Genomic DNA, 23489 nt, shown 5'->3' with positions numbered 1-23489 from the left:
TTCCAGCATTTTATAGTCCTGCATGCAATATTTCTACGGAATGTGAGATGGAGGCCCCCAATGGACCCCTCAATGCAAGCTGTGAGCTCAGCCTTAGTACCATGCTATACCTTAAATCACCAGTTTGTAATGTGTTTCACTCATCTAGGAATTTATTGCGAGGAGGATCTTACCATAGTCAACAAACATACATGTAATAGGGAAAACTATAAGAGTAAATATACAGTTAAAAGTGTAGGTACCTCGGAAAGCAGGGTTTGTAGCGGCAATTTGTTTTAATATTCCAACAACTTCTGATGCATTCATATTTTTGATGCTATTGAAAAATGCTTCAGTGGCTTCACAAGTGTTCTGAAAAATGGGTGGAGTTTGTGCAGACGTAAAGCTTTTTTTATTGTTCGTTACTGTGGAAGAAACCTGAAAGAAAAGAAAAACTGGTAATGTAAAAAAGTTACTTCTTGAACATGACTCAGATTTAACCCCTTAAGGACTCAGCCCTATTTCAATTCTCTACTTCTATAATACATAGTTAGGCTACTTTCACACTAGCATTCGGCTGTCCGCTTGTGAGCTCTGTTTGAAGGGGCTCACAAGCGGACCTGAACGCTTCCGTCCATCCCTAATGCATTCTGAGTGGACGCGGATCCGCTCAGAATGCATCAGTCTGGCGGCGTTCAGCCTCCGCTCCGCTCAGCAGGCGGACACCTGAACGCTGCTTGCAGCGTTCGGGTGTCCGCCTGGCCGTGCGGAGGAAAGTCAATGGGGACGGATCCGTTTGAAGATGACACAATATGGCTCAATCTTCAAACGGATCCGTCCCCCATTGACTTTCAATGTAAAAGTCTGGACGGATCCGTTCAGGCTAATTTCACACTTAGACATTTTTTGACAATATAACGCAGACGGATCCGTTCTGAACGGAGCCACCGTCTGCATTATATGAGCGGATCCATTCAGAACGGATCCGCTCTGAACGCTAGTGTGAAAGTAGCCTAATACCTCCAAAAATAGTTATTACTTTACATTCCCCATATGTCTACTTCATGTTTGGATCAATTTCGGAATTATATTTTATTTTTGGGGGATGTTACAAGGCTTAGAAGTTTAGAAGAAAATCTTGAAATTTTTCAGAAATTTTCAAAAACCCACTTTTTAGGGACCAGTTCAGGTCTGAATTTACTTTGTAAGGCTTACATAATAGAAACCACCCAAAAATGACCCCATTCTAGAAACTACACCCCTCAAGGTATTCAAAACTGATTTTACAAACTTTGTTAACCCTTTAGGTGTTGCACAAGAGTTATTGGCAAATGGAGATGAAATTTGAGAATTTCAATTTTTTGGCAAATTTTACATTTTAATCCACTTATTCCAGTAACAAAGGAAGGGTTAACAGCCAAACAAAATGCTATATTTATTCCCCCGTTGCTGTAGTTTGCAGAAACACCCCATATGTGGCCGTAAACTACTGTACGGGCACACAGTAGGGTGTAGAGGGAAAGGTGCGCCGTATGGTTTTTGGAAGGCAGATTTTGCTAGACTGTTTTTTTGGACACCATGTCCCATTTGAAGCCCCCCTGATGCACCCCTAGAGTAGAAACTCCCAAAAAGTTACCCCATTTTTGAAACTACGGGATAGGGTGGAAGTTCTGTTGGTACCAGTTTAGAGTATATATGATTTTTGGTTGGTCTATATTACACTTTTTGTGAGGCAAGGTAACAAGAAAAAGCTTTTTTGGCACTTTTTTTTGTTATTTACAACATTCATCTGACAGGTTAGATCATGTGGTATTTTTATAGAGCAGGTTGTCACGGACGCGACGATACCTAATATGTATAGGATTTTTTTATTTATGTAAGTTTTACACAATGATTTCATTTTTGAAACCCCAAAAAACTTGTTTTAGTGTTTTCATAGTCTAAGAGCCATAGTTTTTTCAGTTTTTGGGCGATTATCTTGGGTAGGGTATGATTTTTGCAGGATGAGATGACGGTTTGATTGGTATTATTTTGGCGTACATGCAACTTTTTTGATTACTTTTATTACCTTTTTTGGGAAGTAAGGTGGGCAAAATTCCAATTTTCTCAGAGTTTTTATTTTTTTTATTTTTATGGCGTTCACCGTGCAGGGAAACTAACATGACCGTTTTATAGATCAGGTCGTTACAGACGCGGCGATACCTAATATGTGTAGTGTATTTTTATTTATTTTTATTCAGTGATAAATGTGTTTTTTTTTTACATTTTTTTTGACCCAGACCTACTTGGTTCTTGAAGATCCAGTGGGTCTGATGTCTGTATAATACAGTACAGTACACTATAGTGTACTGTACTTTACTTAAACTTTGTCTGAACAGATCTATACCTTTAGCACAGATCTGTTCAGCACCATGGACAGCAGGATGCCTGAGAAGGCGTCCTGTTGCCATGGGAACTTTCCTGTCTGCCCAGATGTGGCCACAATTGAGCAGATGGGAAAGGATAAGGAGGGGGGCTCCCCCATCCTGTCTGAGGGCTGCAAAGGCACAGCAGCCCCCCGATGGTCAAGGGAGGGAGCTCCCGACTGTTAACCTTTGCTCTTCCATATCGTGGTCCGTACGGTGGGCACCAGACGGAGATGGGTGCAGCCGGGCACACTGTATGAAGCGACATCCCCTTGGGCACCTTAGGTAGGTAAATAACAGGTTATAAAAAACAGTTTTATGTGCTAATAGAGCCACAGGCAGATTTAATAAGGACAGTTTCGGATTCAGGTTATTAGTACGGACCTGGCTATATGTTTAGGTTATAAGCCTAAAATGTCATGACAGAATCCCTTTAATAACCTTCACTAACTCTTCACGTGTTAACAATTTAATATTGCATACAATGTAGCGAGAAAAAAATTCCAAATAGGGTGGAATGTAAAAACAAAACCAAAAAAACCAAAACGTGTTCTGATACAGTTTTACGTGTTTTGTTTTTATGGCGTTCATTATGTGGTAAAACTGACGTGTGCTTTTCATTCTCCAGGTCAGTACATTTACAGCAATATCATATATGTATAGTTTTTCTTGCATGTCAATACTGAAAAAACAAAGTTTAGCAAAAATCTATTTTTTCTTGCCATTGCCGTATTCTGACCCTATTACTTTTTTTTTATAGTTATGTCTACGGAGATGTGGGGGGGCTCTTTTTTTGCAGGACGATCTGTAGTTTTTGGCGTGTGTATGACTTTTTTAAACACTTTTCATTCAAGTTTTTAGAGAAGAAACGTGATGAAAAACTGCAAATCGTTACACCATTCATCACATGTAGAGTTGAGCGAACACCTGGATGTTCGGGTTTGAGAAGTTCGACCGAACTTCCCGAAAATGTTCGGGTTCGGGATCCGAACTTCGTCCCGAACTTTTCGGCACTAAAGAGGCTGTAAAACAGCCCAGGAAAGGGCTAGAGGGCTGCAAAAGGCAGCAAAATGTAGTTAAATCCCCTGCAAACAAATGTAGATAGGGAAATGAATAAAAATTAAATAAATAAAAATTAACCAATATCAATTGGAGAGAGGTCCCATAGCAGAGCTTCAGGCTTCATGTCATAGCAGAGAATCAGGCTTCACGTCACCCAACACTGGAACAGTCCATTGTCATATATTTAGGCCCCGGCACCCAGACAGAGGAGAGAGGTCCCATAACAGAGATTCAGGCTTCATGTCAGCAGAGAATCAGTCTTCATGTCATAGCAGAGAATCAGGCTTCACGTCACCCAACACTGGAACAGTCCATTGTCAGATATTTAGGCCCTGGCACCCAGGCAGAGGAGAGAGGTCCCATAACAGAGATTCAGGCTTCATGTCAGCAGAGAATCAGTCTTCATGTCATAGCAGAGAATCAGGCTTCACGTCACCCAACACTGGAACAGTCCATTGTCAGATATTTAGGCCCCCGTACCCAGACAGAGGAGAGAGGTCCCATAACAGAGATTCAGGCTTCATGTCAGCAGAGAATCAGTCTTCATGTCATAGCAGAGAATCATGCTTCACGTCACCCAACACTGGAACAGTCCATTGTCAGATATTTAGGCCCTGGCACCCAGGCAGAGGAGAGAGGTCCCATAACAGAGATTCAGGCTTCATGTCAGCAGAGATTCAGGCTTCATGTCATAGCAGAGAATCATGCTTCACGTCACCCAAAACTGGAACAGTCAATTGTCACTTCAACTTTGGGTTGCCCCGCAATATAATGGTAAAATGAAAATAAAAATAGGATTGAATGAGTGCCCTGGAGTACAATAATATATGGTTAAGGGGAGGTAGTTAATGTCTAATCTGCACAAGGGATGGACAGGTCCTGTGGGATCCATGCCTGGTTCATTTTTATGAACGTCAGCTTGTCCACATTGGCTGTAGACAGGCGGCTGCGTTTGTCTGTAATGACGCCCCCTGCCGTGCTGAATACACGTTCAGACAAAACGCTGGCCGCCGGGCAGGCCAGCACCTCCAAGGCATAAAAGGCTAGCTCTGGCCACGTGGACAATTTAGAGACCCAGAAGTTGAATGGGGCCGAACCATCAGTCAGTACGTGGAGGGGTGTGCACACGTACTGTTCCACCATGTTAGTGAAATGTTGCCTCCTGCTAACACGTTGCGTATCAGGTGGTGGTGCAGTTAGCTGTGGCGTGTTGACAAAACTTTTCCACATCTCTGCCATGCTAACCCTGCCCTCAGAGGAGCTGGCCGTGACACAGCTGCGTTGGCGACCTCTTGCTCCTCCTCTGCCTTCGCCTTGGGCTTCCACTTGTTCCCCTGTGACATTTGGGAATGCTCTCAGTAGCGCGTCTACCAACGTGCGCTTGTACTCGCGCATCTTCCTATCACGCTCCAGTGCAGGAAGTAAGGTGGGCACATTGTCTTTGTACCGTGGATCCAGCAGGGTGGCAACCCAGTAGTCTGCACACGTTAAAATGTGGGCAACTCTGCTGTCATTGCACAGGCACTGCAGCATGTAGTCGCTCATGTGTGCCAGGCTGCCCAGAGGTAAGGACAAGCTGTCCTCTGTGGGAGGCGTATCGTCATCGTCCTGCGTTTCCCCCCAGCCACGCACCAGTGATGGTCCCGAGCTGTGTTGGGTGCCACCCCGCTGTGACCATGCTTCATCCTCATCCTCCTCCTCCTCATCCTCGTCCTCCAGTAGTGGGCCCTGGCTGGCCACATTTGTACCTGGCCTCTGCTGTTGCAAAAAACATCCCTCTGAGTCACTTTGAAGAGACTGGCCTGAAAGTGCTAAAAATGACCCCTCTACCTCCTCCTCCTGGGCCACTTCCTCTTCCATCATCGCCCTAAGTGTTTTCTCAAGGAGACATAGAAGTGGTACTGTAACGCTGATAACGGCGTCATCGCCGCTGGGCATGTTGGTGGAGTACTCGAAACAGCGCAACAGGGCACACAGGTCTCGCATAGAGGCCCAGTCATTGGTGGTGAAGTGGTGCTGTTCCGCAGTGCGACTGACCCGTGCGTGCTGCAGCTGAAACTCCACTATGGCCTGCTGCTGCTCGCACAGTCTGTCCAGCATGTGCAAGGTGGAGTTCCACCTGGTGGGCACGTCGCATATGAGGCGGTGAGCGGGAAGGCCGAAGTTACGCTGTAGCGCAGACAGGCGAGCAGCGGCAGGATGTGAACGCCGGAAGCGCGAACAGACGGCCCGCACTTTATGCAGCAGCTCTGACACGTCGGGGTAGTTGTGAATGAACTTCTGCACCACCAAATTCAGTACATGCGCCAGGCAAGGGATGTGCGTCAAACCGGCTAGTCCCAGAGCTGCAACGAGATTTCGCCCATTATCGCACACCACCAGGCCGGGCTTGAGGCTCACCAGCAGCAACCACTCGTCGGTCTGTTGTTCTATACCCCGCCACAACTCCTGTGCGGTGTGGGGCCTGTCCCCCAAACATATGGGTTTCAGAATGGCCTGCTGACGTTTACCCCGGGCTGTGCTGAAGTTGGTGGTGAAGGTGTGTGGCTGACTGGATGAGCAGCTGGAAGAAGAGGAGGAGGAAGCCGAGTAGGAGGAGGAGGCAACAGGAGGCAAAGAATGTTGCCCTGCGATCCTTGGTGGCGGAAGGACGTGCGCCAAACAGCTCTCCGCCTGGGGGCCAGCCGCCACTACATTTACCCAGTGTGCAGTTAGGGAGATATAGCGTCCCTGGCCGTGCTTACTGGTCCACGTATCTGTGGTTAGGTGGACCTTGCCACAGATGGCGTTGCGCAGTGCACACTTGATTTTATCGGATACTTGGTTGTGCAGGGAAGGCACGGCTCGCTTGGAGAAGTAGTGGTGGCTGGGAACAACATACTGTGGGACAGCAAGCGACATGAGCTGTTTGAAGCTGTCTGTGTCCACCAGCCTAAATGACAGCATTTCATAGGCCAGTAGTTTAGAAATGCTGGCATTCAGGGCCAGGGATCGAGGGTGGCTAGGTGGGAATTTACGCTTTCTCTCAAATGTTTGTGAGATGGAGAGCTGAACGCTGCCGTGTGACATGGTTGAGATGCTTGGTGACGGAGGTGGTGGTGTTGGTGGTACATCCCCTGTTTGCTGGGCGGCAGGTGCCAACGTTCCTCCAGAGGCGGAGGAAGAGGCCGAGGCGGCAGCAGCAGAAGAGGCCGAGGCGGCAGCAGCAGAAGAGGTAGCAGGGGGAGCCTGAGTGACTTCCTTGTTTTTAAGGTGTTTTTGCTAAGATTCAGAACGTTAATGCCTCGCTTCAGGCTCTGATGGCACAGCGTGCAAACCACTTGGGTCTTGTCGTCAGCACATTGTTTGAAGAAGTGCCATGCCAGGGAACTCCTTGAAGCTGCCTTTGGGGTGCTCGGTCCCAGATGGCGGCGGTCAGTAGCAGGCGGAGAGTCTCTTGGCGGCGGGTGTTCTGCTTTTGCCCACTGCTCCCTCTTTTGCTACGCTGTTGGCTCGGTCTCACCACTGCCTCTTCCTCCGAACTGTGAAAGTCAGTGGCACGACCTTCATTCCATGTGGGATCTAGGACCTCACCGTCCCCTGCATCGTCTTCCACCCAGTCTTCCTCCCTGACCTCCTGTTCAGTCTGCACACTGCAGAAAGAAGCAGCAGTTGGCACCTGTGTTTCGTCATCATCAGAGACGTGCTGAGGTGGTATTCCCATGTCCTCATCATCAGGAAACATAAGTGGTTGTGCGTCAGTGCATTCTATGTCTTCCACCGCTGGGGAAGGGCTAGGTGGATGCCCTTGGGAAACCCTGCCAGCAGAGACTTCAAACCGCATGAGAGACTTCTGCATAACTTGAGGCTCAGACAGTTTCCCTGATATGCATGGGGGTGATGTGACAGACTGATGGGCTTGGTTTTCAGGCGCCATCTGTGCGCTTTCTGCAGAAGACTGGGTGGGAGATAATATGAACGTGCTGGATCCACTGTCGGCCACCCAATTGACTAATGCCTGTACCTGCTCAGGCCTTACCATCCTTAGAACGGCATTGGGCCCCACCAAATATCGCTGTAAATCCTGGCGGCTACTGGGACCTGAGGTAGTTGGTACACTAGGACGTGTGGCTGTGGCAGAACGGCCACGTCCTCTCCCAGCACCAAAGGGTCCACTAACACCACCACGACCATGTCCTTGTGCTTTGGCGGACTCTAAATGAATTGACCAGCCTCAGCAATAAACACAGATTTAGCTGAATATAAATTTGAGGCCTATTATTTAGGCGCTGGGTGACAGGTATACGTTTACGGACAGAATTAGACTTGGAAATGCACGGTAGCATGTGTGTGAAGTTATTGAGAATGACCCTATCTGCACCTTCAATCTAATATACCCTTTTATGGATAGATTTAAAGTAGGCCTGATACAGCAGAAACAAATGATTTAGGGAATTGCTAAGTTGGGAATTGTATTTCTACCCAGAACAAAAACTGTGCTTTGGCGGACACTAAATGAATTGACCAGCCTCAGCAATAAACACAGATTTAGCTGAATATAAATTTGAGACCTATTATTTAGGCGCTGGGTGACAGGTATACGTTTACGGACAGAATTAGACTTGGAAATGCACGGTAGCGTGTGTGTGAAGTTATTGAGAATGACCCTATCTGCACCTTCAATCTAATATACTCTTTTATGGATAGATTTAAAGTAGGCATGATACAGCAGAAACAACTGATTTAGGGAATTGCTAAGTTGGGAATTGTATTTCAACCCAGAACAAAAATATATCCTTTGCCAGACAGCAGACAGTATTACAATTGGCTGGCCACAGCTGAAACACCAGATTTAGGGTACTGCTATTTTGGCAATTGTATTTCACCCCTCAATAAAATAGCAAGCACAGCCAAGCCCCTGATGTAGGATATAGCAAACAAATAACCACACTATTGATGGTTAAATGGACTTGGTGGCAGCTTGCCCCTGATGTAGGATATAGCAAAAAAATAACCACACTATTGATGGTTAAATGGACTTGGTGGCAGCTTGCCCCTGATGTAGGATATAGCAAAAAAATAACCACACTATTGATGGTTAAATGGACTTGGTGCCAGCTTGCCCCTGATGTAGGATATAGCAAAAAAATTACCACACTATTGATGGTTAAATGGACTTAGTGGCAGCTTGTGCTGGCGCACCACAAGACGCACCACAAGTGACTGAAAAACGCTCTGGGCAGCCTAAAAACAGTGAGCAATTGAATAGCAGCAGTTCAATGATCCACAGCTGTAGATCGATCACTGAATTAAGTGTTTTTTCGGAGTTAATCACTGCCTAATCTCGCCCTAACAGTCGCAGCTGCAACCTCTCCCTACACTGATCAGAGCAGAGTGACATGCGGCGCTACGTGACTCCAGCTTAAATAGAGGCTGGGTCACATGCTGCACTGGCCAATCACAGCCATGCCAATAGTAGGCATGGCTGTGACGGCCTCTTGGGCAAGTAGTATGACGCTTGTTGATTGGCTGCTTTGCAGCCTTTCAAAAAGGGCCAAGAAAGCGACGAACACCGAACACCGAACCCGAACTTTTACGAAAATGTTCGGGTTCGGGTCCGTGTCACGGACACCCCAAAATTCGGTACGAACCCGAACTATACAGTTCGGGTTCGCTCATCCCTAATCACATGGGATGAGTTTTTTTTTAAAATATTTTAATATTATAGCCGTTTTCACACAGGGTGATGCCTATATTATTATTATATTTTTTTTTTAACCTCTTCAGGACACAGCGATTTTTCACCTTCCTGACAGAGCCTATTTTTACAAATCTGTGTGATAATAACTTTGGAATGCTTATACTTATCCAAGCAATTTTGAGATTGTTTTCTTGTGTCACAATGTACTTTATGTTAAAGGTAACTTGGAGTCAATATGTTTTACCTCTATTCATAAATAAAAAATTCCTAATTTTAGGGAAAATTTAGAAAAATGTGCTATTTTCTAAATTTGCATTTTAAGACGGTAGTGATACCTCATAAAATAGTTATTCATTAACATTCACCATATGATTACTTTATGTTTGCATTATTTTGTAAATGTCATTTTATTTTTTTAGGATGTTAGAAGGCTTACATTTTTTTTAATACATTTTTCAAATTTGTAAGAAAATTTCCAAAATCCACTTTAAGGACCATTTCAGTTTTGAAGTCACTTTGTGAGGCTTACATAGTAGAAAACACCCACAAATGACCCAATTTTAGAAACTACTCCCCCTCAAGTTATTCAAAACAGATGTTACAAACTTTGTTAACCCTTGAGGTGTCCAAAAGAATTAAAGAAAAATGGAGATTTTTTTGCAGATCCATTTTTCCTTGCAACACAGCAAGGGTTAACAGCAAAATAAACCTCACTATTTATTACCCGATTCTGCAGATTACAGAAACACCCCATATGTGGTTTTAAACTGCTGCATGGGCAAACGGAAGGGCTTAGAAGGAAAGGCGCGCCATGTTGTTTTTGGAGACAGATTTTGCTGGAATGGTGGTTTGGGCATCATGTTACATTTGAAGGCACACTAAGGTATCCCGACAGTAGAATCCCCCAAAAAGTAACCCAATTTTGGAAACTTTACCCCTCTGAATTTATTGAGGGGTGTACTGACTACTTTGACCCCACAGGCTTTTCATAGAGTTCAGAAACACTTGATACTTAAATAGCTGTTTAGGCCCATTGCTGTAGGGATAAGAACATATGTTTTTGGAGGGCAGATTTTGGTGGAATGGTTTACAGGCGCCATGTTGCTATTGATTAGCCTCTGTAGACCAGTACAGCCATTTTCTCACAACCATACATTTTTATTTTTCTCTCAATGGAGCTTTATCATTGGTTCTATTTTGTGGTACATAGAAATTTTTGATCGCTATGTATTTCTTTTTTTTTTAGGAAGCAGGATAAAGAAAAGGTGGCAACAGGAACACTGTGCGGGAAAAATTATGTTATCTTTAGTTTGCTGGTTAGTACACGGTGTAGATCATGTGCTATTTTTTTTATAAAGCCAGTCGTTACTGACTTGGCAATACGTAATATATATTTTTTCTTTTTTGCAATCTTATACAATCCCTTTTTTTTATGCTGTTTTTGTGTTGCCATTTTCTGAGCCATATTTAAGGCAAAGTGACCCCAAAAAATTGGTATTTTGGCACAGTTTTTTTTTTTTTTTTATACATTCATCTGACGGGTAGATCATGTGATACTTTTATAGAGCCGGTCATTATGGACATAGAGATACCTTATATGTGTTCTTTTTTATTTTAGTGTATATGGCTTGATGAGGGGAAAGGGCGTTTTTTGTTTTTACTGGAAACAAAAAAAAAAAAACACTTTGGGCTGCCTTACCAGCCATTGGGTCCCTGTCACCACAGTGTGGGGACTCACTGGGATGGTAAGATGGTAAAATGGTAAAACCTTGTGCATGTCGTGGTCAGCGTTGATCATGACATATAAACTTTTTTGGGGAAGGGGGGCAATTAGAATTTTTTTAAAAACCTTTTTTTTTTTTTACTTTTTGTTAGGTCCCCAATTGGACCCGAACTTGCAATCATCAGACTGCAATTTGTATAGAATAATGGAATGTGCTCCCTCATTCTATACAGAAATCACTAAATTACAGTTCTGTGCTGCCACCTGCAGGCCTGAACTGTAATATACAAGTAATGAAAATGGGATTCTAGTACAGGCTCATTACTATGAATAGTCTTAGAGGTTAAATGCCCATGATCAGCATTACCGCTTATCATAGACATTAGCCACAGGTGTCTGCTGTATTGAACGGAAGGCACCCGGTGGCTACAGCACTCAATCCACTCCAGAGCAGTTGTCATCTTTAAAGACCCGATGTCGGGAAGGGGTTAAAGGGGTTATCCCAAACTTTTAAAATTGATGGCCTATCCTTAAGTGATACTGTCAGCAACCCTGATCATCAACTGTTTAAAGGGGTTGCAGCACTTGGGAGAGCACTGCAGCCTCTCATTTGTTGTTTCTATCACCGATTATTACAATGTGAACTAAGTATACAGACATGTAGAGTGGCGCCCGGGGATCTCACTGCACTTACTATTATCCCCGGGCGCAGCTTCGTTCTCCTGCTATGCCCTCTGGTATCTCCGCTCACTAAGTTATAGTAGGCGGAGATTTCAGTCATTAAGTTATGGTAGGCGGAGTCTGCCCTTGCTCTGCTCTAGCGCTGACCAATCGCAGCACAGAGCTCACAGCCTGGGAGGTTATTTTTTCCCAGGCTGTGAGCTCTGCAATGCGATTGGCCAGCGTTTCAGAAGAACAAGGGCAGACTCCGCCTACTATAACTTAGTGAGCGGAGATACCGGAGGGCATAGCAGGAGAACGGAGCGCGCCCGGGGATAATAGTAAGTGCAGTGAGATCCCCGGGCGCCGCTCTACATGTCTGTATACTTAGTTCACAGTGTAATAATCGGTGAAAGGTCCTCTTTAAAGCATGATTTAGAAAAAAGCAATAATAATGTGACAACAATACTTTATTAACAGAAGCCCACATGAAACTCTAACAACACCTAAACTAACCAGTTTTTTCAGGCACATGATATAATAGCAGAATGATCTTACACTGTAATTGATAATATGGCTGTTATAATAAACATTTATCCACTATCCTAAGATAGGTGATAAATGTTAAATCTCTGGGGGCTCTACTTCTGGGACCTCCACCAATTACTTTACTTTTCTTTTAAAATACATTCTTTATGGTTTTAGCTACAGAGGAACGGTGGGGGGGGGCTTACAAAAGGAAGGGGAGAGGAACTGAAACATAAGAATAACAGGGACAGGGTCTTTTTACATAAACAACAGACACATTTAAACTTCTTAAAGGGAACCTGTCACCGGGATTTTGGGTACAGAGCTGAGGACATGGGTTGCTAGATAGCCACTAGCACATCCGCAATATCCAGTCCCCATAGCTGATTTGATACATATGCAAATTAACATAAAAAGGAGATTTTTGTGAAACTCACCTGTAAAATCTTTTTCTCGTCTTTTCCATTGGGGGACACAGACCATGGGTATAGCTTAGAGGTATTAGTAGGAGGGACACTATGCAAATGAAAGAGCTCCTCCTCCTCGGGCTATACCCCCCGACTCCACCAGGAGGAACTCAGGCGTTGCACAAGCAGTAGGAGAAGGAGCAAGAAAAAATAATGGAAACCATCGGACCAAGCCATAAGGTCCAACCAGAAACAGAAAAACTGAACTAAAGACCCCTCCTGCAACAGGAATAATGGGTGGGAGCTGTGTCCCCCAATGGAAAAGACGAGAAAAAGATTTTACAGGTGAGTTTCACAAAAATCCCCTTTTCTCATACTTTTTTCCATTGGGGGACACAGACCATGGGACGTCCAAAAGCAGTCCATGGGGTGGGAAAAAATATCAGCACCGCCAGGAGGAACGCCCAACGGTCAAACAGGAACCACAGCCTGCAAAACCCTGCGGCCAAAGCCGCATCAGCCGAAGCCAGTGAATGCAACTGACAAAAATTTGCAAAGGTATGCAAGGACGACCAGGTGGCCGCCGTACACAGCTGAGACGCAGAGGCACGATTGCGTCTTGCCCAGGAAGCCCCCACCGCCCTAGTGGAGTGAGCGGCAATCCTAGCCGGGGGAACTCCACCACAAGCGCGACAAGCCGCGGAAATAGCCAAGCAGATCCAGAGCGCCAAGAACGGCGGACGGAAGCAGTAGCCGCGAGATACACCTTCAGGACCCGTACAACATCCAGGGAATGCAGAGTGCGTTCCTTGGGGTTAGCCGGAGAAGGACAAAAGGAAGGCAGGACAAGATCCTCATCAAGGTGGAAGGGAGAGACCACCCTGGGCAAAAAGAAGGGGACTGGACGGAGCACAACTTAATCCTGGTGGAAAACCAGAAAGGCTCCTGACAGGAAAGAGCGGCCAGCTTCGACACCAGTCTGACTTAAAAGCTCCTGATGGGATGTGAACTCACAGCCACTGCATAATAGCCCAGAACTTTAATCACTACGCTATGTAGCTGTATCAGAAGCTATGGTCACAAGGAAGTCCAGATGAGAACAGTCAGAGAGACCCTCCTCAAAGGCTCGAAGGGGGCCGACTGCAGAGCGCGCAGAACCAAATTGAGATCCCAAGGAGACAAAGGGGGAACATACGGGGAACCGAATGCGCCACCCCCTGAAGAAAGGTCACCACCGGACCCTTAAGAGCAAGGGACCTCTGACGGCCCGCGCCGAAACCTGACCTTACAGGGAACTAAGCGACAGTCCCTGCACAAGCCCAGACTGAAGAAAAGACAGTACCATCAAGATGGAAAAACGAAGGGGAGGGAACCCCGAACCCTCACAAAAGGACAGGAAGGCCATCCAGGTACGATAGTAAATCCGGGAGGAAGAAGACTTCCCCGGACTGATCATGGTCCTAACCACTGAATCTGAGAACCCCATCTTCATCAGGATGGCGGTTTCAACAGTCACGCCGGTAAAAGAAGAGACCGTAAATTCCGGTGGAAGAACGGGCCCTGAGACAGTAGGTCCTGTCTGTCGGGAAGAGGCCATGAGGCGTCCGCCAGCAACCGAGCCACGTCCGAAAAACCACGCGCGGCGAGGCCACTCTGGGGTGATGAGAACGGTCGGATTCCCTTCCGCCTCGAACTGGCGTAGACCCTTTGGTAGGAGAGGAAAACAGAGGAGGCTGAAGTCCTGCCACGGAGACACCTGCGCATCCATCCGTACGCCTTCGGATCTCGGGCGCGAGCCAGGACCACTGGGATCTTGTTGTTGAACCCGGACGCAATTAAGTCCACATCCGGACGGTCCCATCTGTGGCAGATTTCTTCGAACCCTTCTGGATGCAGAGACCACTCGCTTGGATCCACCTTGTTGTGGCTTAGAAAGTCCACTGTCCAATTGTCCACTCCTGGAATGTAAACTGCTGACAACACCGGAACGTGCGTCTCCGCCCACGTCAGAATTCTCTTCACCTCCTGCATCACCATCCGGCTGCGGGTCCCGCCCTGATGGTCGATATAGGCCACGGCATTGCCCGTTTGAACCCGCACTGGGAGGCCCGCAAGGAGAGAGGTCCAATAGGAGAGAGAGAGCGGAAAAAATCGCCCTCAGTTCCAGAAAGTTGATTGGAAGGCGAGACTCTGCCGCCGACCAAATCCCTTGAACCGTGCGAGACTGGAAAACGCCCCCCCCAACCCAGGATGCTGGCATCGGTGGTGACGATCGTCCAGGAGAATGCGAGAAAGGAACTCCCCGACCTCAGGTTCATCGGGAACAGCCACCAAGGGAGAGCTGCCCGAACCCGCTGAAAGGTAAAGGATCTCCTGTTGCGCCAGGCGAGTGTGAAACTGGGCATATGGAAGGCCTCGAAAGAGGCTACCATAAGACCCAGGACCTGCAAGTATTCCCGAATGGAGAGGCACGGGGAGCGCAGCAGATGCGACACTGCCCCCTGGATCTGGGAGGACTTGAAGGCTGGCAGAATACTTTGGCAGCCGAGGTGTCCAAAATCATCCTCCGGAAGGAGAGCCTCTGGGACGGGAAGAGGCAGGAGTTTGGGAAAGTTACCAGCCAGCCGAACCGTTCCAGAGTCTGAACAGTGATCCGGACGCTGTCCTTGGTCTGCGGTAGAGAGGGGGGCATCTATCCGGATATCGTCCCGATAGGGCAGCAAAGGAATGCCCCTGGTACGAAGAAGCGCCATGAGCGGTCCAGGACCGTGGCAAGGACCCGCAGGGTGGTCGCCAACCCGAAGGAAGGGCAACAAACTGACAGTGTCGACCCTTAATGGCGAAGCGCAGGAATCGATGGTGGGATTCCGCAATCGGGACATGTGATAGGCCTAGGAGCAGCAGGGCGGGCTGACTGGGCCCTCTAGTGCCGGGAAGGCTGGTGTAAAGGAAGGCCTCTTTGCGGGCGACCTGAGACCACCGGCGGAGGAAGCAGGCGACGGCCTACCAGATGAGAAACGGCAAAAGGCATGCAGAGATGAACTCGTCCAGCTGATCCCCATAAGGTCTGGAAACCCCAAAGGAGAGATTAGCAAGGGAACACTTGGTGGAGGCGTCAGCGTCCCACACCTTCAATTAGATCTCTTCGCGCTGAGTGACAGAGATGGCCAACCTGCGGGCAAAGAGGGAAACAATGTCCCTAGAAGCTTCGCAAAGAATCTTAGAAGCCTGAGACATCTGGAGAACCAACTCCAGTGTGTTAGTAGCCGCATCTCGTACCGCCAGTTCCTGGTGGTGGTGCTGTAACCACACCGAGAGAGCACTGGCTACCCCTGCTGAGTGAAAGGTAGGTCACAGGGACGCGCTGCCAGCGAAAAAAGGACCTGGAAGAGAGTCTATGCGTCTGTCTACAGCACCCTGGAAAGAGGAACTGACTAAGACAGGAAGGGCCATATAATTGGCTAATCCGGCCACCGGAGGATTCACCTTAGGGGGAGGAGACACCTCTCCTCGCCGTCAGCAGGGAAAGGAAAGTATATTCATGCGCTGGGTGGTCGAGAACCTTATTAAGACTACCCCAGGCCCTGGACATGACCGCGGAAAAATCCCTCATGGACCGGGAACATGGTAGTCTCCGACTGCCTGGACGGAAAAAGGGGGAACTCCTGACCAGTGGAAGGAGGAGAATCCCCTTGGAGAATAAAGGTGTCTCGGACAGTCGCCACTAAGTCAGCCACCCTGGTGGAGAGCTTAGGCGAGGGGTCCCGCTCCATGACCTAATCAGAGGCGGAAATTCTCCTTCAGACTTGCGCTCCCTAAGGGAGAGGAGAGTCGCCCGAACGCGCCTCTAGACGAGGGGGGTTGGAGAGCCGGAGCCATCCGAGGAGGGATGCTGCTGCTCACGCTCCCTGTTAGTAGTCGGGCGTCTTCTGTGGAAAACCACTTAGAGAGGTGGTTGGCGTCACAGGATTTGAAAATGCCCTATAGTCCAAAAAGGACCTGGCTCGTCCGAGCCGGATAATTCCCCTTCGGATTACTCTCCCTAGGGAGGGGGAAGAGCAGTCCGAAAGCGCCACAGGCGAGGTGAGGGGGGTGGAGAGACGGAGACATCCGAGGTGGGATGCTGCCGCTCACGCTGCCTCTTCGTAGTCAGTCACCCACTGTGGGGACCACTGAGAGAGATGGAGTCGTTAGCGCCACAGGATTAAAGGACATGGTTGCCTTGGCGACTAAGACCAATTTAGCGGCCGCGCTGGACATGGCAGATGCCCAAGCGGGGACCGCAGGCTCCCAGGGACGTGGAGGAGGGGTGGAGGAGGGGTGGAGGAGGGGGGTAAGGCAGGGATGCAGGTAATACTTATCTGCTCCTGCAGATCTTTTCCCTCGACTCCAGGACCAGCAGGGATGCACCTCTTCAGGCTTCTGACTCCTTGTCCAGGAGTGCAGTGTTCTGGTGGAGGGTGGCAGCAGGAGACCCAGTAGCTGGTGGGATACCGGAGCTGCAGGTCGAGCCCGGATCCACTTGTCTTCTTTGGGGGGCAATGGAGGCAGCCAGGCAGCGTCCAAGGACGGCGGCGGGCATTCCACGGGGGACCAGGAAGGCGCCATGCCGACCTGTGTCCCCATCTAGAATAATGTAAACAATTTTTGAAGGCTGAAAGGGGCTTTGAACTCAGAAAGCCTGGACATGGGGCAGTAGCAGCATTACCACTGAGCTACCAGCTTGCCTGGCACAAAACGGAGTAGAGTGATGAGGAGCTGCACGGCCGTGAGCAAACAGAGTCTCCGGTGTAAGGAGAGTCAGAGCGGCATGCCGAGGCTCCGCCCCCCCGAACGCGTCATTATGGCGCGAAAAAAGCGCGCGAAATAAGCGCGCAAAACAAGCGCGCACGAAAAAAAGCGTGCGCGCGAAAAATATGCGCAAAAATAAGCGCGCGCGAGAAAATATGCGCGAAAATAAGCGCGCGCGAAAATATGCGCACGCGCGAAAATATGCACGAAAATAAGCGCACACGCGAAAATATGCACGGAAATAAGCGCGCGCGATTTAAACAAACACCACGACTCCCCTCACGTGGTGCAGCAGGGGTTAACGAGGCCATGGAGGAGCGGCCTGCCGGCGGGCGCTGAGAGAGCGCGGCAGCCAAGGCCCGACGAGAGAAGCGCTGAAGCCCACAGTTTAAGGGGGAAGAGATGCCAGTACTCCAGTGCCAAAATGAAGAAAGTGCCCCATCAGGATCCTTCTTCAAGCTCACCCAGGTAGCCACAGACAAACAGACACAGAGGGAGGGACTGGGCAATACTTATCTGCTCAGCATGCTCCCTCGATGTCCAGACCAGCAGGGATGCGCCTCTTCAGACTTCTGACTCCAATCCAGGAGAACAGTGGTCTGGAGGAGGGTAGGCAGCAGGCGTCCCAGCAGCTGGTGGGATGCCGGAGCTAACAGGTCGAGCCCGGATCCACTTATCTTCTTGGGGGGAAATGGAGGCAGCCAGGCAACGTCCCAAAGACGGCGGCGGGCACTCCACGGGGGACCAGGAAGGCGCCATGCCGACCTGTGTCCCCATCTAGAATAAAAATAACAAAAAGGAGTAGAATCAGAGAGTGTCAACCTCCTTCACCAGACACTAAGCAAAGACTGAGTTCCTCCTAGTGGAGTCGGGGGGTATAGCCCGAGGAGGAGGAGCTCTTTCATTTGCATAGTGTCCCTCCTACTAATACCTCTAAGCTATACCCATGGTCTGTGTCCCCCAATGGAAAAAAGTACGAGAAAGAGTCATATCTTACCTGTGTGACCAGAGAAGAGTCATATTTTCAAGCTCTGGCTCATCCCAGGTTCATTTGCATATGTATAAAAAAAAAAAATTTTACACAATAAAAGCACACAGAGCTATGGGGACTGGGTATTGCGGATGTGCTAGCGGCCATCTAGCAACCCATGTCCTCAGTTCTATACACAAAATCCCGGTGACAGGTTCCCTTTACCCGCCTCCGCACCGCCTAACGCAGGATCGCGGTCCAGAGGCGGCTGTCCCAGGCACAGTCACGCATATATGCGTCATCTAGCGAGACGCGAGATGACGCGCTTAGCCGGCCCGCGCATGCGCATAGCGGGCCGGCAAAAGTTAGAGGGGGGGGGGGGGGGGGTCACGTCATCAGCTTGCCAGCCAATGATCGTGGCTGGCAAGCTGATGATTTTTTTTAAAAACGAATCAGAAGCCAGTTAACACATTATATTTATAAATATAATGTGTTACATGGCTGCTGTGCTCCTCTGCTGGTCCTTTTCGTCGGTTGGTCTCAGCAGAGGAGCACAGTTCACAGTGAGTACACACCAACAGCACACTTAGCCCCAGATCACCCCCCATCACCCCAATTAACCCCTTGATCGCCCCTGTCAATCACCTAGTGAAAGGAAAAAAGTGATCAGTGTAAACTGTCACTTTTTTTTTCACTGGTTTTAGGATAGTTTAGGCCCCTTGGTTAGGTAGTTAGCAATCGGTTAGCACCGCAGTAACTGATTCGCTGATTAGCGTATCAATCAGCATTTGTACTTTTATAGTATCTGTAAGTGATCAAAACTGATCACAGTCAGATCTATAATAGTATTAGCGTCACCTTAGCTCGGCCTCCTCCCAAAAGGCAGTGTTTGCCCGATCAGGCCTGAAAAATAGTGTCACACATGTGGTATCGCCGTACTCAGGAGAAGTTGGGGAATGTGTTTTGGGGTGTCATTTTACATATACCCATGCTGGGTGAGATAAATATCTTGGTCAAATGCCAACTTTGTATTAAAAAATGGGAAAAGTTGTCTTTTGCCGAGATATTTCTCTCACCCAGCATGGGTGTATGTAAAATGACACCCCAAAACACATTCCCCAACTTCTCCTGAGTATGGCGATACCACATGTGTGACACTTTTTTGCAGCCTAGGTGGGCAAATGGGCCACATTCCAAAGAGCACCTTTCGGATTTCACAGGCCATTTTTTTACAGATTTTGATTTCAAACTACTTTTCACGCATCTGGGCCCCTAAAATTCCAGGGCAGTATAACTACCCCACAAGTGACCCCATTTTGGAAAGAAGATACCCCAAGGTATTCCGTGAGGGGCATGGCGAGTTCCTAGAATTTTATATTTTTTGTCACAAGTTAGCGGAAAATGATGATTTTTTTAATTTATTTTTTTCTTACAAAGTCTCATATTCCACTAACTTGTGACAAAAAAAAAACTTCCATGAACTCACTATGCCCATCACGAAATGCCTTGGGGTGTCTTCTTTCCAAAATGGGGTCACTTGTGGGATAGTTATACTGCTCTGGCATTTTAGGGGCCCAAATGCGTGCGAAGTAGTTTGAAATCAAAATCTGTAAAAAATGGCCTGTGAAATCTGAAAGGTGCTCTTTGGAATGTGGGCCCCTTTGCCCACCTAGGCTGCAAAAAAGTGTCACACATGTGGTATCGCCGTACTCAGGAGAAGTTGGGGAATGTGTTTTGGGGTGTCATTTTACATATACCCATGCTGGGTGAGATAAATATCTTGGTCAAATGCCAACTTTGTATAAATAAATGAGAAAAGTTGTCTTCTGCCGAGATCTCTCACCCAGCATGAGTATATGTAAAATGACACCCCAAAACACATTCCCCAACTTCTCCTGAGTACGGTGATACCACGTGTGACACTTTTTTGCAGCCTAGGTGGGCAAAGGGGCCCACATTCCAAAGAGCACCTTTCGGATTTCACCGGCCATTTTTTTACAGATTTTGATTTCAAACTACTTTGCACGCATTTGGGCCCCTAAAATACCAGGGCAGTATAACCACCCCACAAGTGACCCCATTTTGGAAAGAAGACACCCCAAGGTATTTCATGATGGGCATAGTGAGTTCATGGACGTTTTTATTTTTTGTCACAAGTTAGTGGAATATGATACTTTGTAAGGAAAAAAAATAAAATAAAAAATTCATCATTTTTCGCTAACTTGTGACAAAAAATAAAGTTCTATGAACTCACTATGCCCATCAGCGAATACCTTAGGGTTTCTACTTTCCAAAATGGGGTCATTTGTGGGGGTTTTCTACTGTCTGGGCATTGTAGAACCTCAGGAAACATGACAGGTGCTCAGTAAGTCAGAGCTGCTTCAAAAAGCGGAAATTCACATTTTTGTACCATAGTTTGTAAACGCTATAACTTTTACCCAAACCATTTTATTTTTTTACCCAAACATTTCATTATCAAAGACATGTAGAACAATAAATTCAGCGAAAAATTTATATATGGATGTCGTTTTTTTAAAAACAAATTTGCAACTGAAAGTGAAAAATGTCATTTTTTTGCAAAAATTTCATTAAATTTCGATTAATAAACAAAAAAATTAAAAATGTCAGCAGCAATGAAATACCACCAAATGAAAGCTCTATTAGTGAGAAGAAAAGGAGGTAAAATTCATTTGGGTGGTAAGTTGCATGACTGAGCAATAAACGGTGAAAGTAGTGTGGTGCAGAATTGTAAAAACTGGTCTGGTCATTAAGGGTGTTTAAGCTAGGGAGGCTGAGGTGGTTAAGGTAATGGAATGAAAAGGGTGGCTCACCTGTTCACCAGCAGGATGCAGGTGCTCAAATCAGTATGGTTCACCCATTCACACAGTTAAAAATAGTTCAAATAATTGGTTAACCACTGAAGAAGGGACCAGAGAATGTCCCGAAACGCGTTTGTAGAGGAGGACCCCTCGAACTTTTATGTGACTGTATACAAAGAATTTACAATACATCGGAGCGCTCCGCAATTTCGAAGAAGAATCTGTACATGCGATTACTACTGCTGCACGGTTTACGAATAATCACTGCACCCAGCTGACACCATCCAACAGCGTACAAGAGAAAACAGAAACTTTGCACTGAGGTAAGATCGCTCCAAGCTTCGTGACATGTGGGACGCCACGGCGGCTTGCAATTTTAGATCCCTCAGCAACAAACTGTATACAAAGGGCATGTTGCCGTAACAGGAGATGGATTGAAGCTTGTTTTAAAAGGTACCTAGACTAATTTATCGAAAGCCCAAATGTTCGTGAACTTTTTGTGAATTATCAATGTCGGATACATCCATTGCTATACAAACAAGTGGTATTTAAAACGGACATGTATATACGGTTACTGTTATGGACATAGGCCAACAGAGGCTGGATTTTAGTGTGGAAGCATTGTTGCAATAATCGCATGTTGTAAGAGATACAAGATCATTTTCACGAATATAATATTTCGAATATACTAGGATTGTTGTATATGCTTATTATTCTGAATATTTTATTCTGAATATTTTTATACAGGGATTGTTTTCAATGCCTTCATTCTTCTGTTTTAGTACAGATTTATCAAGGTGTGTACACAATTTTACTAACTACTAGTTTTATTAGGTATTTTTTGTTATAGTGGGATTGCTTTTATTAATAAATTGACTTTATTTCAAGTTTAAAAGTTTTTGTTGTGAATGCAGAGAGAGTGTCAAACATTATTTGAACATTTGAACTTCTTACATGAAATATCAATTGTATGACAGAAATAAAAAGAAACAAATATAGACAGGTCTAAAAAGATTCCAAGTGCCATTAGGTTTAGTGTGCTGAGGTGTATGACAGCGTCTGTTTATTGAGGATGGGCAGATTCATTGGTAAATTAAAGTGTTTTTACTGAACCAATGCAGTCTGCATCCAATAGCTCTCAAAATAAAAATAACCAAATTTTTATCAAATCTTGAATGCTGTAAAAACTTAACCCGATACAATATTAGTTTGAACAAAGAGAAGGTAAATCAGGTGCACAAACAGGTATGAGCTAGTAGTCATTGGTCCAGAATTGCTTAAAATACCTGAGTTTTAGTCTGGTCTTCCCGAAATTTCATCAGTGCATTAGTGCAGTTCTTAGTGATTTGCTGAATAAATGAGGCATCACCATCATTTTTTATTTCAAAAGTTCGCTGAAAGAAATAATATTAAAAGGAATTAATATTTTATATAAAAGAGAATAAAGAAAATATCAATTTGTCACACAGAATACCAACAATGCAACTTAATTTTTCACGCAGGGGGCTGGGTCTCACGGGCTTCCGTAGAAGGCACTGGGCTTCCCAGTAATCAGGTTCCCGTCACCGTAGGGTAGGTTTAGGGAGGGAACCCCCTCCCTCCACCAACCCCGTACATATCGCGGTCAGCGCTGACCATGGCATAAAAGGGATTAATGCACCAGCATCAGTCTATTCAACGATACCGGCGTACACAGCAGGGGCTCAGCTGTCAGTTTCGCATCTGCCCGATCAGAGTGCCATACATGTATGGTGCTGGGCGACAAGTCATGTCCCGCAACGCAATACATGTATGGTTCTGGTTGGGAAGGGTATTACTATAAAACATGTTTTATTGGGCACAAACTAAATAAATAAATAAAAAATACTACACATATTAGGTCCACACAAATGTAAAAACCAGAAGAATGAATTCATTATGTTTAGTATGAAACACGAATGGTATAAAAAAAAAATTGCAAAAATAATTCTTTTCAATAGTTCTGCAGAAAAAAACATATAATCCAAAAAATATGGTACTATAAGAAGCACAGGACTAAGACGCACCTAGGATTTGGAGGAGGAAAATAATTAAATATATTTTTCATTAGACCTCAGATCAGACACTCAAAATCAGACCCCCGATCAGACACTCAAAATCAGACCCCCAAGCTCCATCAGACCCCCATCAGCCTGAGATCAGACCCCTATCAGCCTAAGATCAGACCCCCATCAGCCTCAGATCAGACCCCCATCAGACCCTCATCAGATTTCAGATCAGAGCTAAAAAAAACAACAACCAAAAAAAACCTTAACTCACTTGCTCCGGATGGCGCTGCCACTCACTGCTCCCTGGTCTGCACTGTGACTTGACGTCGCACAGCGTTAGGTCAAAGTGCGTTCCAATGTGCACTACGTCTTGATGCTGTATGCCGTCAAGACACAGTGCAGACTGGTGCCCGGAACAAGACCAGGGAGGGTAAGTAC

At 46.5% G+C, this 23489-nt stretch overlaps 1 protein-coding gene across 3 annotated transcripts in view; it reads right to left on the bottom strand.

Moving 5' to 3' along the window:
• LOC122938453 overlaps window positions 1–23489 on the bottom strand; it is a 127678-nt gene that overhangs the window by 36023 nt on the left and 68166 nt on the right. For all 3 annotated transcript variants that reach the window (XM_044293968.1, XM_044293970.1, XM_044293971.1), the window contains exons 13-14: window positions 22311–22418; window positions 243–417 (exon numbers count right to left, since the gene is read on the bottom strand). In XM_044293968.1, the coding sequence (XP_044149903.1) occupies window positions 243–417; window positions 22311–22418 (283 nt within the window). The remainder of the gene's footprint in view (window positions 1–242; window positions 418–22310; window positions 22419–23489) is intronic.

The sequence above is a fragment of the Bufo gargarizans genome, chromosome 5, assembly GCF_014858855.1.
Source record: "Bufo gargarizans isolate SCDJY-AF-19 chromosome 5, ASM1485885v1, whole genome shotgun sequence".
Taxonomy (NCBI): domain Eukaryota; kingdom Metazoa; phylum Chordata; class Amphibia; order Anura; family Bufonidae; genus Bufo; species Bufo gargarizans.
Note: the sequence above shows the minus strand (reverse complement) of the source record. Positions and strands in the feature narration are given on the sequence as shown.